This window comes from Chaetura pelagica, unplaced genomic scaffold, assembly GCF_000747805.2.
Source record: "Chaetura pelagica isolate M959 unplaced genomic scaffold, ChaPel_1.0 scaffold455, whole genome shotgun sequence".
NCBI lineage: Eukaryota > Metazoa > Chordata > Aves > Apodiformes > Apodidae > Chaetura > Chaetura pelagica.
The window spans coordinates 1,785,065-1,802,538 of record NW_009953483.1 but is presented as its reverse complement, the minus strand read 5'-3'; the positions used below and the strand labels follow the sequence as shown (position 1 = coordinate 1,802,538).

General features: G+C 40.9%; 1 protein-coding gene across 1 annotated transcript in view; it reads right to left on the bottom strand.

Moving 5' to 3' along the window:
- Positions 1 to 17,474, bottom strand: part of AIG1 (androgen-induced 1) — an 88,564-nt gene that overhangs the window by 2,168 nt on the left and 68,922 nt on the right. Inside the window, exons 4-5 of the mRNA XM_009998545.1 lie at positions 14,058 to 14,173; positions 1,800 to 1,963 (exon numbers count right to left, since the gene is read on the bottom strand). Of these exons, the coding sequence (XP_009996847.1) occupies positions 1,800 to 1,963; positions 14,058 to 14,173 (280 nt within the window). The remainder of the gene's footprint in view (positions 1 to 1,799; positions 1,964 to 14,057; positions 14,174 to 17,474) is intronic.

Sequence of the window (17,474 nt, the reverse complement as noted above, 5' to 3'; positions counted from 1 at the left end):
CAGGAATGCAGATACCCTCAAAACTGTGGACAGACATTGGCTTGTACAAAGGGCGAATTTTTCCTTGCCTACCATGTTTGTGGTTTCACTTGGAAAAACTAACTGCAAATCATTTTGTCAGTAGTGAGGTTTTATTTAATGCATGTCCAGAGGAAAAGGAAAAAACTTCCAAACCCAAACAACCCCCTCTTGCCCCAGAAACCTTCTCGAGGCAGACTGCTTTCATTTGCAAACCTACTGCTCAAAAGCGCCTTTTAAATGTACAGTTTTCAAATAATATTTTCCCAAGTCTCACAAGGTGCCAAAATGGCATTATTTGGCATCTCTGCTGTTTGTGCCATGCCTGCCATTTGCTTCAGGTTAGGTTTATGCAAAGTGCTTCCAGCTCAGCAAACCAGCAGGTGATTCATGGCATTTCCTGGTTTTCAAGGGCTTGAGCCACAGAGGACTTTGGATCAATACTCTTTTAACCAAATCAAGGAAATGATGGAGAGGTTAGTAAGGCCATGGTGAACCTTGGATGAGCTTGAAGTATGACCATATTGACATTAGCTCCTCTATGAAGAGGGCCACAAGAAGCAGGGATTTTATTATGCATATCATAGAATAGTGAGGGAGAATTTTCACCATTTCCTTATTCATGGACTTGGTAAGAACATGTGATACTTCACCACATTATTATTCTTCATACAGGACTTAGGCCAAGTGAAATTATTCCCTGCAGCTGCCTTTTTTAGAAACTTAATTCCTGAGCAAAATAAGTTAAATATATGTGAATGTGACATCAAACTGAGGTCTGAAAACCAGACTTGAACACTGTGACCAATGATTGCTGGTTCTAGTGCAAGAGCAAGAAGACACTTGATACCTGCCTGTTAGTATCAGCAAATGACAAGTAAAAAGGTTTTGAGCTTCTGGTATCAGGATCTACCTAGTACTGGAGGACTTGTTGAAAGAGATTTGTGTGCACAGTAGACCACCATGTGAATTAATGTTGTATTGATCAGCGCACACAAAGCTGCCCAAAAGGTGAGAAAGGCTGTTCAGTCCCAACATGTTATGGACCCACCAACTGTAATGCTGAATTCCCACGGATCATGGATTTCACTTCAGTTGTGATTTGCCACTGCAGTGATTATGAATGTTGTTTGATTACTTCAGGCAATTTGATAAATGAAAACATCTTTCCTATATTAAAGGAACCTACTTTTAATCTTATGCTTGTCTGAATTTCCTTTTTTCTCTCCTCAGCAATGGGTGGCATGGACAGGACAGATGATGTGAGAGTCTACACAGTTATGTTTCCCCTGCACAAAGATGACCTTTCATCCCTATTATTTTAATGGCATAAACAAATTAATTTTCCTTGAGTAAATTTATAAGCAGAAAGCACTATATCTGAACATACTAAAAGAATATGTATTTTTTTCTAAGTCTAAGCTTATCGTTAACAGCATTCCCACAGAACTATACTTTAATCTAGCTGCACTGAATGGGTTCATCAGCTAATAAGTGGGTTGAAAACTAAGTGGGTTGTAAACCTCTCAGGTAATTGCCAACAGCTTTAAAATTAGTATTGGAAGCTATAATAAAGAATACATATTCATAGCTTATCATGCTCTTCAGCAGCCACCCCATTTATCTGGCTGCTCTTAAGAGCAAGCGAGCAAGACATTTCAGTGGAACTTCTGTCTTTCTCCTTTGTTTTAGCCAGTTTAAAACCCACTCAACGTTCAGGGGAGTGTACTCAAGTCCCTGTGGTGTACTTAATGAGTTAATATTCCTAAAATAATACTCACATTTTTGGGTATCCCAGATGTAGTTGTTCAGGGCCTCTCCCACCAAGTAGAATATGTTAATTATTACAGTAGCAGCAGCAAAAAAGATTATTTTGACACCTGCACTGAGGTGCTCAAGAAGTGGGTACACCCACACTCCTGTAACGTGGTGAATCCAGCACATCCTGAAAGAAAACAAAAACAAGTACTGACTCTTACAGCCCTGTTTTTCAAAAGTAGTTTAGGCTATAGGCTTAGCTACTGTAACCTGAAAAGCAAGTATCTGAAAGGGCTGCAAGTTGCAACTGTACTGGAGTACCTGGATGACATCCACCCAGAGCAGACAGGCCAAACGATGAAACGATGACTGATTTCCCACACTCTTACTGCTTTGTTTTGAATTTAGTAAGAGCAGTTGTCCCCTTTTCATTTCTGATGTAGGCAGGTGTTTCCTTGCTGCATCTATATTTATGAGGAACACAAACCCCTGTTTTCTGCAGCAGTGTGGAACCTGCAGCACCCTCTGCTTCAAGAAGGTTCTTTATCTGAAGGGCATTCACAGTTCTCCAGGCAGGCTGTTCTACACATACAAACCCTCTGCTTTCTGCAGCATCCCTCTTCCATTTTGAACTTGTTTAAGTGTTTCTGCTGCTTTTCCTCACTACACCTGGCAAGTGCATCAGCTTCTGGATTTGCCAGACACACAGACAACGGGTAATGAGCACAAGTTGCTCCTGGGGAGATTCCAACTGGACACAAGAGGTAACTTTTTCACCATGAGGTCCAATACTGGAATAGTCTCCCAAAGGAAGTGGTAGATTCCTCCACATTGGACAGTTTTAAGTCTCAGTTTGACAGGGTGCTGGGCCATCTCATATAAACTACAGTAGTACCTGGAAAGGACCAAATGATCCTTGAGGTCCCTTCCAACCTGGCATTCTATGATTCTGTGATATGGTTTGTTGGTGACAGAAAAGTTTTTAGCATTCAGCCACAGTGGAGATTGTTGGTACACTAACCCAAGAGACAGGGTACCATATTTACTGCAGTGCAGTCTGAGGAAGCACTCCAGGTAAGTGGTTTTGCTGTGTGTCACTGCAATGGACACCTGTACACTCTGAAGGGATAGCTTTTGTGTTGAGATCTGACATCGTGAGTGCTCAAGTCAGAGGGAGCAGAGCAAGTCCATAAATTCCAGTAGGTGGAAGCTGAGAAAGGCAAACATTGCCAAACTTCAAAAAGTTCAACAAGGGCCAGGTGCAAGATCCTTGCAGCCTCAGAGCCATCTCAAACACAAATACAGGCTGGGCAGAGAATGGATTGAGTACAGGCCTGAGGAGAAAGACTTGGGGGTGTTGGTTGATCAGCTGGCAATATGTGCTTGCAGCCCATGTCCTGGTCTGCATCCCCAGCAGTGTGGCCAGCAGGTCAAAGGAGGTGATTCTCCCCCTCTACTCTGATGTCATGAGGCCCCACTGTGAGTACTGTGTCCAGTTCTGGAGTGCCCAACATAAGAAGGACATGGAGCTGTTGGAGAGAGTCCAAAGAGCCACAAAGATGATCACAGGGCTGAAGCACCTCTGCTATGAAGACAGGCTGAGAGCTGGGTTTGTTCAGCCTGGAGAAGAGAAGGTCTCCAGGGAGACCTCATAGCAGTCTGTATCTGAAGGGTACCTTCAGATACCCAATACCTAAAGGGGGTCTACAGGAAAGCTGGGGAGGGACTTTTTACAAGGGCATGGAACAACAGGATGAGGGGAAATGGCTTTAAACTGAAAGGGCACAGATTTAGACTAGAAATTAGAAAGAAATTCTTTAGTGTGAGGGTGATGAGACACTGAAACAGGTTTTCCAGGGAAGCTGCAGTTGCTCCATTCCTGGAAGTGTTCAAGGCCAGGCTGGACGGGGCTCTGAGCAACCTGATCTAGTAGGAGGTGTCCTTGCCCATGGCAGGGGGATTGGAACTGGATGATCTTTAAGGTCCCTTCCAACCCAAACCACTCCACTATGAAACAAATGAGCAAATATCACAGAGGCTAAATGGGAAGATTGCTCAGCGGAGACAGGCCTGTGAGCAGCTGGGCTCTCTTCAAGAAAATAAATCTCTTCTGACCTGCAATTTGAGAGAGGAGTTCACAGTGAAGCACAGCTAGAGAAGACTCAGCAGCTGCACAGACTATTATTGATGGGGATTTCCATGTCCGTATCATTTGCTTACCTTGCCAATAGTTCTGTAAGTTTAAGGAAGACTTTTGATCACTAGATGAACAGTCAGGCTCCTGAAGGGCAGAGACACAGAAATCCACCCAAAACTGTTACCATAAATGCCTGGCACATAGAGAGTTTATAATACTTGTTTAACGAGTCTCCATCACCCTGGAAATGTACATGGTTGTCATAGCTCCCCTCCTCCTTAGCAATGTTTTTATTACAGTCAAACCCTTAACAGAAGGACACTTCATGTAGGAATTTACATTTGTCAGTAAATTAATCTGCACGATCTAAATGCAGATTAAACCCCCTTAATCCACATTACATATGGAAAATTATCTCTGTACTTCACAGTTATTTTCCACAACATCGATCTGTGCCAGAATAAACCTGACAAGATAAAGGTATCTGTGAGAAAATAAAGAGGATGTTCCTCTTGGTCAAAGAAAAAGATGGGACAGTTGGGCAGAAGGTAAGGGGATGTCCCTCTACTCCCAGGTTGGCTTAGCAGGGAGTGTCTATTACTCCTTGAAGCTTTCCAGTTTCATTTGCTTTTGTTTTATGATCATTCTGTGAAAAACAAGCTATAAGGAAAAGCTTGAAAAATCAGTCAGGGCTTCTTTTTCACTTATTTTCTTTGGTGTGATAAAACTGTTCAGCACTATTAAGCACCTCTACAGAGGGACTTTTCAAGGGACCTCTCAACTGCACATAGGTAGTCAACTTCATGAACAAAGCAAAAGTGGCATTTAATATAATGCATTTATGCTGGAAAGAGGAAATATTTTTTAATCCAAATAATGAGTCACTGAGGAGCTCCTGGCTACAAGCAATCTCTGGTTATCTCAGAGTCTTTTGAGTACATCTCATGCACTCTGCTCCCTGCTGCCCACCACAGGAGCCCATTCATTGCTTGGTGATACTGCTTGCGCATTCAGTGTAGCTGCTGTACATCTGGACCTGGTGCAGTGTCACTGCAGGAACTCATGCTTTGAGCACAAGAGGTACCAAGCAGCATACAATGGTCACAAACCCACCTGAGGAGCCACCCTGATCTTTAAAATGAGCTGTACCATGCTGCTCACTACACTAGGAGGGAGTAATACTAGGCTTCTCTGCACTGAGCAGTGAGACACTGAGTGTTCCTGCATGGCCTATATCACAAACAGGAGCAGCAAAGGGACAACTGCTGCCATGGAAACCTCACCTGATGGCCCTTCTTAAGAGTTTGTTCCTGCTTGAATACAAGCCACCTTGATGCATCACAATAAAGGGGTGATCAACCGTAGGCATAAAGCTTCCACACAAATTTGCTGATAACTAATGTTAATGAATGCCTTCAACATTGCAATTCTAGTAGTCATTATTCCTGTCCAGCCTCATTATTAGATAAGCACAGGGGAGCAGGCATTAAGATTTATTTAGGAGTGCAAATCTAGATCCAATTTAAGATCCTGTTGTTGAACAGGTGTAAAAAATGGGTCATTTACGTAAGAATAAACTGTGGAGAAAAAGTCTGAGCTAAAACTGGACTGGCTACTTTTGAGAAGATAAAATTAATTTGAGCCTCCTTGTGTTTTGGTTCTGTGGCAGCCCATGTAGATATAACTGAATGGTTTCCAAGATGAATGTGTTACTTACAGGTCATCAAGCTCATTTAGTCGTTTGGACCAGTAAGAAAAGAAGGAATAGAAATATTCACATACTGTATTCAAATTAAAATGTCTGTTAAAAAAGGTGGTGATTTTTGGCAGTTTTCAACCAGCTGGTGTAGAAATCAGAAAAAGCTATTTGAAAACACACAGTATTGCTTCTTTTTAACAAATCTGTAAAATTCTTACTTGTTAGCTGTTTTTCACTTCTGGTATGCAGTAGATGTTGTGTATCTCTCCCATCAAAGTAATCAAGAGAAAATGAAAACTATGCAGAGAAGATACATTTACATTTATTCTTTGGCTATAGATCTTCTATTAATGAGGAAAAGTTAACTACAAAAAAACTGCTGGAACTTCTGGTTTTTGTGTGCTCTGTCTCTTTGAGTAATGCAGCTGTTACAATGGTGTGTGTAAAACCTGGTCCTGGTAGAAACAAGCTCAACATGTTGATACAATGGCAGATAACCATGATACCCCAAAGATTTTGCAACAGGAGATGTTGCAGAAAATGGTTGCTCCTTCACAATGGCTGCTGTCAGCTACCAGAGTTTGAATATATTTGCACAGACATCACAGCTTGGCAGCACGCTGTGATCTGAACTCTGAGTCTCCACCCTTTTCCTACCCAAGTTGAGTCCATCAGGGAAGTCTGCAGCTCAGCAACAATCAGTACTACTAACAGTTCTGGAAACAGAAACAGTTGGGCGAGGAGCTGTGGAACTTTTCAAGAGCAGTGAATAAGAGGACAGAGGGTAATAATGCATGCCATGAATCGGCTGAAGAGATCCTAAGACTCTTCCTCATAACAGAAGAAGCGCTTCAAGTCTGATAATGGAAATACCTTTCTGAATGATACCTAATTAACCTCTGGAATGCTCTACCCTGTCTTTCAGTGATACATCACTGAAATTAAGATATTAAGTATTCAAGTGTGGATGTATCGTAGTCCACTCTTCCTCCTTAGGCCATGCCATGCAACTCTAGCAAGCTTCTGAGTCATAAGACTGAACGAGCAGTAAGAACGTGTACAGTTATGCTTGAATTCAAAGAGAGTACAAGATATATAAACCATCAAGACTGAAGGATCCAAGCACCTACTTTTTGACATAGGTTTTAGACAAAGAATTCTCTTACGGGCTGGTTATTCCAAAATGGCCTCCTAAAACTTCTGAAGTATCTGACATTACCTACAGCTACAGCCTGGATACATGACTTCTCTGATCTACTGTGGCTGCTCCTTTCCAGTCACTTCTTGCAGCAGCAAATCCTCTCCCACATCCTCTGTGCTCTTCAAGTTTCCAGTGACTGGCAGAAAGGAAGGCTGAATCTTTGGTTCCAAACAAATCCTCGGCCAGCTTCCATTGTGACTACTCCTTACCAATCACCAGAACACAGGCATTTTCTATGCTTTTATTGAATGATCTTCCCTAGCATCACTCTCTTCCTTTACCACAGAAAGTGAGAACTTTATCCAGAACTATTAAATCACAGAATGTCTCCCAAAGGAGGTGACAGGCTTACAACAGCTGAGTCATTCAAAACTTGAATGAACAAATAATTTGTGGTTACAGAGTAGGGACCAACCCTGTGCTTTCAGAGGCAGGAGCACAGTGACCCACACTAAATCTGTTCTAATTTTGGTTTCTAATGCTGACTGATGTGAGGCACATATCCATAAATCCTTAGGATGTTTTTCCCCTTTCCCCCCACCCACTTCTAATACCATAAGACAGCTTGTTTTGCATCTAATCAGAATTGTTAAGACCTCAGCCATATTAAGATGCTGGGTTTCTTACACCTGTCAGCCAGGCCTAAGTCACCTACACCAGGAACATACGCTGTTTAGAAATTCTGAAGACTAAAAAATGAGTTCAGTAAACAGTCATCAGTTAGGAAAGAAAAACAATCATCCTCTCTTGTTCCAGTTTCTTATGCTGAATTCTTCTCCATTGATATGAGTGGTGCTGAACAATTCATGGGTCATAAGACAGTGCTACTGGTATCAAGTGGTTTACGCAGTTAGAAGACAAGTCCTGGAACACTGCAGCTGCAAATGTCACATGCAAAACATACTTAGAATGACATTGTGCTGGCATCCTCTGGGATGGACTAAGCTTAGTAGAAGTTTGTGTTTATGTACAGGTAGCTAGAATGACAGGAACTCTGCAAGGTGTTGTAATCTTTGGAAGTAATTGATTTTGATAAATAATCTTTCTTTTAAAATATAGTGTAGTGGTTGGTGTGCCTTCTTGAGCTATATTTTAAGGAGTTGCACAAACAAGTGAGAACATATTATCCATGCATGTCATCTGTGATGGTACTGTTACTTCGACTGAAACATTTGCGGATGTGGAGGGAAGCCAGAATGTAACAGTCCATAATGGCTATGTCAGACTTAACAGGCTCTATGAAACCTTCTCTTGCTGGAAGCACTTCTGCTCTCCCACCCTCCTGGGTCACATACAGGGGACGTTAATCTTTTCCTGGCCTATCTATTTCTGGTGCTTCTACTTCTTCCTACTCTTTCCTGTTCTGAGCAGCTCTGGCTGTAAGTCTCTTTTCCTCCTCTGCATTGTCTCATCTATCACCCACCTCTCCATCAGCCTTCCACTCTGATTTCAAAGCCTGTATTTCTCACCTCTTCCCAGCTTTTCCCACTTCCATGACTTTAGCTTTCAAGCTTGTGACCTGTGAGCTGCATGTTTCCTGACCCATTTCTCTTTTAGTCCATGGTTCTAGTTCCTCTCTTTTACTTGCCTCAAGGACTTTTAACTTGTTTTTTATCCCAACCACTGATTCCTCTGATCTCTATTGAACTTCTGTCCCCACTGCTCACTTCCAAAAGCATTCATGACCCACTCCCTACACAGAGACCCTCAGCACACTCTAGCATGCCATGCTGTGTGTCTCCTGCTCCATAGGCACCAGCCACCTCAGAAATCCCTTAGGTTTCTCAGTCCTGCCTTTTTTTATCAATATGGCTGTCAATTCCCACCAAGCTTCATGCTCTGACTCTCCACGCCTCTGTTCTGAATGTCAAGGTTTGTCCTAGAAGTCTGCTCCCTTATCCCTTTGTCAACATCTGCTTTTTCTGATCTTCTCCTTCTATGGAGAATCACTAGTAGAAATCCTACAGCAAGGCTGACAGCATCAATCTCAAATTCATTCCAAATTCTCAGTGTACATTCCTTTCTTCAATTTGTTCAAGAAGAATTCAGCAAATTATCTAAACACTCTCCCTTGGCAAATTTACAGAACTCTCCTAAAGTCACTTCAAGAGAAACTCTATTTTCAACTCAAAGTTTAAAGGTACCTGAGCTCTTTAAATAGATTTATCAAAGAATGAAAGAATGGATCAAGTCCAAGCTTGGCACATGTGAAGGCAGTTCTCATGGATTTGAGATAGCAACAAGCAATCAGATCAAGTTTTAGCTCTCAAACACGTAGCCCAGCATGACTAGAGGAGTGGAGTCAGGTTCTTAGGGTCTCTTTTTTTGGCATCCTTGAGTGCTCAAAAGCAGAGGGAACAGGAAAACCATTTAAAATAAACGTAGTTGTCTCAGTTTATTTTAGGGACATATTAGGCTCTGATATTAGTTACCATGAGGTCATTCTTATTACAAGGAGCAACACATTTCTGGCTCTTTTCTGTTCCGTGACAACCAACTACATACACCCATTGGCAGTATTTTCTGGTAGGATTGGCAAGCTCTTGGGTTTTCTTAACACTGTCTAGATTCAACAATTCAATACAAACTGTGACCTTTTCAAGACACACTAAATAAAGCCCATCGGCCTTTCCCATCTTATCCCATGGCCTTGATCCTGAAAGCCCATGTATGGTCTGCAACAGGCAATGCAAGTCCGTGAATGCCGTGCCTGGGCACAGTTCCTTAAGAGCAAGGGAGAGCTTCCCCTCACAGGGAGTGCATGAGCTAAGTGTGCCTACTCAAATACTCTCTCACTGAAGGGAGAGAACACAAAGAAAAAAGAAGATAGAAAAAGGCTTTACTCTTGAAGAAAGGATGTTTCACAGATAATATGTCTCTGAATAATGATCAGGGGATATCAAGTTATTTAGCCATGTTCTTCCAACTTCAGTAATTCTATTTAGAATTGTCTGCCTGTTTTCTCATTTATCAAATATATATATATAATACAAGCTTGCTATTCCACCATCTCTTTCATATGTGAAAGATTCAGTCACATATAAAATGAAACAGAAGTTCTTCTCTACTTGGAGTTGAAAAAAAAAGCATTAACAGGATCAGACCTAAACCATATCCTCCAGTATGGTCTTTTACAGTACAAAATGAGACATGATAGATAATCTATGTAGAATGGTAAGAAAGTTTTAGCTGATGTGGAGATAGAGTTCAAAATTCAAGGGCAAAACATAAGAACATGTGATTAGCAACTGTCTTCATTTTATAGTGAGAGAGTTGCGGTGAAAACACTTTTGCTGAGGGAAAAATTATGTAGGGAGAAGGACGAAGTCTCAAGGTGCAGATCCCTAACTTCTAGGTAAAAAAACATAAACCAAGAACTAAGCCCCAGCAGGGCACCATGGACAACAAAGAAACAGGGAAAGGAAGTTCCACCAGGTTTCATGTAACTAGGTTATTTCATAGAATCACACAGAACCATTTTGGTTGGAAAAGACCCTTAAGATCATGAATTCCAACCATTAACCTAAACCACTGCTAACTCCACCACTAAACCACATCCCTAAGCACCACATCTACATGTCTTTAAAACACCTCCAGAGATGGTGACTCAACCACTTCCCTGGGCAGCCTGTTCCAGTGCCTGACAACCCTTTCAGTAAAGAAATCTTTCCTTATATCCAATCTAAACCTCCCCTGGCACAAATTGAGCCCATTTCCTCTTATTTCTACCGCTTGTTACCTGGGAGAAGAGACCAACCCCCACCTGGCTACAGCTTCCTTTCAGGTAGCTGTAGAGAGCCTTCCCCTCAGCCTCCTTTTTTCCAGGCTAAACAGGTCCAAAACTGAGCATAGTACTTGAGGTGTGGCCTCACCAGTGCTGAGAACAAGGGGAAAACATTTGCAGGTGTAGTCTCATTTTAATGCACTGTGCTAACCTTGAGGTAATTAACAGTACACCAACAAGAGTAGAAAATCCAAATTAAGTCATTCCAAACCCTCTAAGTACTCAAAGTCTCTACTTCAGTGTGGTCACTTAGCAGTAGGAAAACAGTGGACCTCAGCTCTGAAAGGTAGGCACACTATGGGTGAGAGGGATGAAAAATAACTCACTTTTCATATTTTCTGGTATATTTTCTATTTAGCCATGTTCTTCCAACTTCAGTAATTCTATTTAGAATTGTCTGCCTGTTTTCTCATTTATCAAATATATATATATAATACAAGCTTGCTATTCCACCATCTCTTTCATATGTGAAAGATTCAGTCACATATAAAATGAAACAGAAGTTCTTCTCTACTTGGAGTTGAAAAAAAAAGCATTAACAGGATCAGACCTAAACCATATCCTCCAGTATGGTCTTTTACAGTACAAAATGAGACATGATAGATAATCTATGTAGAATGGTAAGAAAGTTTTAGCTGATGTGGAGATAGAGTTCAAAATTCAAGGGCAAAACATAAGAACATGTGATTAGCAACTGTCTTCATTTTATAGTGAGAGAGTTGCGGTGAAAACACTTTTGCTGAGGGAAAAATTATGTAGGGAGAAGGACGAAGTCTCAAGGTGCAGATCCCTAACTTCTAGGTAAAAAAACATAAACCAAGAACTAAGCCCCAGCAGGGCACCATGGACAACAAAGAAACAGGGAAAGGAAGTTCCACCAGGTTTCATGTAACTAGGTTATTTCATAGAATCACACAGAACCATTTTGGTTGGAAAAGACCCTTAAGATCATGAATTCCAACCATTAACCTAAACCACTGCTAACTCCACCACTAAACCACATCCCTAAGCACCACATCTACATGTCTTTAAAACACCTCCAGAGATGGTGACTCAACCACTTCCCTGGGCAGCCTGTTCCAGTGCCTGACAACCCTTTCAGTAAAGAAATCTTTCCTTATATCCAATCTAAACCTCCCCTGGCACAAATTGAGCCCATTTCCTCTTATTTCTACCGCTTGTTACCTGGGAGAAGAGACCAACCCCCACCTGGCTACAGCTTCCTTTCAGGTAGCTGTAGAGAGCCTTCCCCTCAGCCTCCTTTTTTCCAGGCTAAACAGGTCCAAAACTGAGCATAGTACTTGAGGTGTGGCCTCACCAGTGCTGAGAACAAGGGGAAAACATTTGCAGGTGTAGTCTCATTTTAATGCACTGTGCTAACCTTGAGGTAATTAACAGTACACCAACAAGAGTAGAAAATCCAAATTAAGTCATTCCAAACCCTCTAAGTACTCAAAGTCTCTACTTCAGTGTGGTCACTTAGCAGTAGGAAAACAGTGGACCTCAGCTCTGAAAGGTAGGCACACTATGGGTGAGAGGGATGAAAAATAACTCACTTTTCATATTTTCTGGTATATTTTCTCAACCTGTGAACATGAGATACATTGTATTGATTATCACCAAACCAAGACTTGATTTGCAGCCTCAATCAAATCTTGGATAGAGGCTTCAGTAACACTTGCAGGCTGAGGACATGCAGAACTTGCAGATAATACAGTCTAACTTTGTCTTCCTTCAGTCTTCACCAAAGACCTTCTTTCAAAAGAGTAGGAGAAATGGGCTGTAAGACCAGAATTTAGCAGGATGACCTATATACTGGATAAGCAATTGTCTCAGACCACCTTTAGAGAAATCATAACTTGGAAGAAAGTGAGTCACTTGAGAGTAGTCCTTTCTGTTTTCCAAATAATGTACATCTAGGCAAAACCAATAAACAGCAGAAGCAAAGGGAGGTGATCGTAGGTTTTAACTGGGTACTTAATATTTTCTTGCTGCGGAACCTTCTTCCCGTGCTTTTCTTGTCCTACAATTTCTTTTTACCTTGTACTCGTAGCTGTAGGATGTAGATGCACTGTAGCAGGCAGGATCAAGCCACAGAAGTATCACAGTGATACTGTGACAGATTCTTAGAAGACTTTAATACACCCCTGGTTTTATTTCCCTTGTAGAACTGGATTGTTTCAATTTTCTATTCCTATTGAATACTATTGTATGTACCTTCTCAGATGATTTTGAGAAAACAGGAGTTGCCATAGGAGGTCAGAGCACACGTGCAGTAACTCTGCCAACCTGCCTCTGGGTATTCTTTAGAGAAATATCATGGCTACCCATTATTATATAGGGGTTAAAAAAAATTACTTTCTCCTGAAGGAATCATTACATTGACCTTTTGCATGAGGCTGTTCTTTTCTTACAATTACCAATATTATTCTTTTTCAAGAAGGACAGGTATGTTTATAAAAGCAAATGGCAGAATGTGGCTTTTGTCCTGGTACACAATATCCCACTTCAGCTGGATTACCAGCATTTTATGATCACTCAGTATATGTGGATGTGTATGAATATTGGCCCCTCTTTCACTGGACTGAAGAGGAAAGTTGCATATTTGAAGCAGTGCTGCCTTGAGCCTATGTTTCTCTCTCATTAGTTTGATCTCATTTGGTGGAAAAAGTAGTACTATCCACAATTCTGGAAAATATCCTCTTAGCTGAGGGAAGAGTGTTGTAAAGTAAGAAAAAAGAATATGAGAAGTAAACAGGAGGTCATGAAATGTTTACAAAAAAGGATAAAGGGCATATGGTATCAAAGAAACACTGTAAATGAGACAAAAATTTAGTGAAAAATAAAATGCTACAGTGCCCAAAGTAAATTAACTCTGTCATGTAAGTCACGTCCTTGAGTAGAAACTGCCCGAAGACCTCATTTAAAGTTGTGTAAGAAAGGTTATTTTTGTTTTAGTTTTACTTTTCACAAACATTTGCGTTTTTTAAAACAAACTTTGGAGTGTTTGGATTACTAACTTATTCTGTAATCAATTTTACAGAAAGAAGTTATGAACTAGTAAAGAAAAAAAACAGTGTCTTCTCTTTTCTGTTGCTGCTTAGATACTGATGCAGGAAATCATTTGCCTATTCTCAATTTTATTTGATAGGACAAAAACCCTAAGCAATAAAACTAAGGTCCAAGAAAAACATTCAACTTGAAAAAAGGTTGAAAAATGTACCCTTGGAAAGACCACTGCTTACATGGGATTGTTCAACAAATTCCTGTTGTGTGAGGTTTGGCATATACTTTCTAAAAATATAAGCATCTGGGGAAACCAGACAAAGCCCAGGTCTTGGACCAAACGAGGCATGCAGTGTGAATCTGTTAGCAATTATATCCATAATGAAATATGTGCCCAAATTTAGAGTACAAAACCCCCAATACAATATGAAAACCCAGCATGTACAGCTCTTACCATAAAATATAGCCAACAGCGAAGGTGGACACTGCAGCCAGTCCACAGCTCCTGCTGGGATACTGATGATGTGTTGTTCTCATCTCGATTAATACAAAGGGCAAAACTGTTGTATGCTGAAAGAAACCAAAACAACAGCGGAAAACCAGGTGATACAAATGATTGTCGCTGCATTGCCATGCTAGTTCTACAATAGGAACCATAAAAACCTGAAGACAATTTCTTGATGGTTAGACAAGGTAAAATTAGTCTGTCAAGTTGATTAATAACCCAAACAATATTGTTGCTATTAACATCCAATTGTTTGAGAGAGCAGAGGTAAACTGAGTGAACAGAATTTGTTTTCCCTTTTGGCCAGGAATCCAAGGCAGAGTGAGTTAAAAGGTGATATAGCATGAGGGCACATGGGTCCCAGTCCCAGTCTGGCCTTGCAGTTGCTCTGTGATCCTTGCCACATCACTTTGATTATTCAGATCACTGAAGTCAGGAAACAACCCATCCGATTTTCAGAGACTCTAAGGACAAGCAATGCCAAATGAATGAATATAAATTGAGGTATTTAATGCTTCTGAGAATAAGGTTTAAGTGTATATCAATCTGGAGACTTGAAAACAGGGGACATACTTTCAGATCCTAGCCTCAATACCTCTGTTTCTCCATCTGTAAGACAGGAGCAATTATCTTCTTTGGAAAGGTGCTGAGAATCTTAATTTGGTAGTTGTTGTGCAAAATGGTTTTAGATTCCCAAACGAAACATATGAAAGGCAAAGCTGTAAAAACCATTTTCAGCCACTTGTCTTTATTTAGCTGTGGAACTCCTTATTTTGTCATTTTTCCATACACATTTCCCACACTGCCCCTTCTGAGAAGGTCTGTTCATCCAATTAACGTCAGCAGCATGAAAAATTGCACCTAGTCTGCCCCCAGCACTCGGCGTCTAGATCTCAGAGCGCTGGCAGGCATGAAAATATACATAAGCAAAGCACAAATGTGCCAGGACCCATTTCTAAAGACACATTTCACCTAGGATCAGCATTGTATCAACTCCAGAAACATACCCCACCTTGCCACCAGCAGACCAAGTTATTGCTGGTATATAAAAGAATTACTTCTGTTGAGAGCTTGGCTCTGGGGCTTGGCATGACTGTGACTGTGAACTCTACTGCCCAGTCCTGCCTCCACAAGGAGGTCTGCAGGTGCAAGGATTGCAAAGACAGCTTAAGCCCTAAACTAGGTTCATTCCTTCCCCAAGCACATGATCACCAACTGGAAAAGAAGACTGTGGATTACACTGGCCATGTTCTGCCCTAAGATGCATACATGTACTTCTGGGGGAGGCAGGAGGGTTGGATTTATAAATTTGTAATAATTAATCTGATAACCCACACCCATTTTCACCAAGAAGGCATGACAGACACGGAGTAGGAATACCCTTGTATGGATAAGGGTCCAAAATGAGAGGAAACAGAGCAGAGTCTGAGGCTTTAACAACTGGGGAGAAGGAAGAATTGTTTGAAAGGGAAATGATAATGAAAATGCTCTGGCTCAGAGATGTAATGTAATTTGAATTGGATAACTGCTCTGATTTTCAAGGCATTAGTAATTAACGAGTTGCATTTGGAGAAAGTCAGGTGGGTAATAAAGCAGTTAAGGGAGCTTCCAATTTCATCTTTAAACAACTTGTTCCACCCCCATCCCTATAAACAGTATAAACCAGCATCAAGGGAATGCACAGATGTTTTACATGTACTCTGCAACAGAGGTGTCCACTAGTAGATTAGAGGTTTATAAATTGTGTAGGACCTTCCAAGTCCTTTAACAGGGACTGACAGCAAAGCAAGCCCTGGAGATTCACCTGTATGTCTTATATTTGTATGAAAAAGTTCTTCAGACAGAGATCAGTACCTCACTCTGCACAGCCCCCCAAGCAGGGTAGAAGAATGTGCAAACATCTCCTGTCCTGCCTCCATAACCTCTTCAGAGAAAAAAGCAGAAGACAACAAAGAATTGTAAGCTCAAACTCCACCCTTGATATTTCTTGAATGACTTATGCTTGTGATCCAGTCAGTCTTAACTCTTCACTATATGGATAACTGTAACAGAGCTTGTGAGCTCCATTTCCCAATTGACATGTTTACTGCTTTAGATGCTGTGTGTTGATGTGTTCCTCATTGATGATATCAACTTAACAGCTTGCCAATTAAAAAATAGTTAAAACAATTTCAGCAATCAACCCTTCATCTAGAGTATTTTTCTTCTTTCCCATCTTCCAGTTTCTGTGATTATATAAGAAAATAGGTCATTATTTTCCTAAATTCTCCCTTCTGCTCTTTTTCTAAAAGTAAAGGGAAAGAAAGAAAGGATAATGAGCTGCATCACTGAAGAGTTTATGTACAAAATCCTGTCAAAACTACAGTCCAATTAAAAGTGTAAAGAGAAAATCAGAGACGTGTATCTTTAATCTTCACTTGCTATAGCAAATGTTGATGCTAACTGCAAACTCGGCAGTTTTACAAATCCAGAGTACAAACTTTGGTTTAAAATGTTCTAGTGAAACTGCTATTCTAAAAAGCTATTTCAGATGCTTTACTCAAACTACAACCATGATAAATTTTCCCTTTCCTACATTCCAACCCCTCCAAACTCCTTAATTTAAAAAATATGAAAATATTGTAGGCAGGGATACCTTCTGTCAAACAGTGTAAATTAAAACTCTGGAGCTATAAATACCACATTTGAATCAGACTGGCACCTGGTCTGAAGTCTGCTGAAGGTGAGCAGGGGTCATATGCGCTTAGAGTGGGATTCATCAGGGCTAGGAAAGTTGCAAGAGGCCACAAATTTAATACCCTCTAATATTTTTACCACCTGATTTTTTAATAGAATTGGGCCACTAGGAATCTGAAGCTGAGAGAGAAAATAACACTGATGTTTCCTTGATCTGCTTGTTAAAGATCACGCTATGCCAATCAAAGATGTCCAATGGGTATCTCTGGGATTGACTCCTTTTACTTACTGGCAGGCTGGAGGACAGCACAACATTCCTTACCTTGTTTGTCGAAGTATCTTCTTGGGCTTACTTGAGAGAAGACTAAGGAATGAGGAAGTTCAAACAACAAGGAGGTTTAAATGGTGATGATGATTAGCTGCTATAACAGCTTTCCAGTAGTTGCTATTTCACACTTTAAGAAAAGTGAAAATTTATAATTGGACTATAATGACTGGGATAGTATTATAATAGCAGTAAACTGGACTAAGTTTTTACAAGCAAAGCTGATTTTTACCAGGTCAGCTTATTCTGCTCCCACTGAGACCAGCTGCTCCCGTGAGACAGTTTTACCGACTGTATGGCCGTGCTGAAAGCAGAGACCTGGGCTGCACAATGCTGTAGGTACATCAGGGAGCCCCCTCTCCATC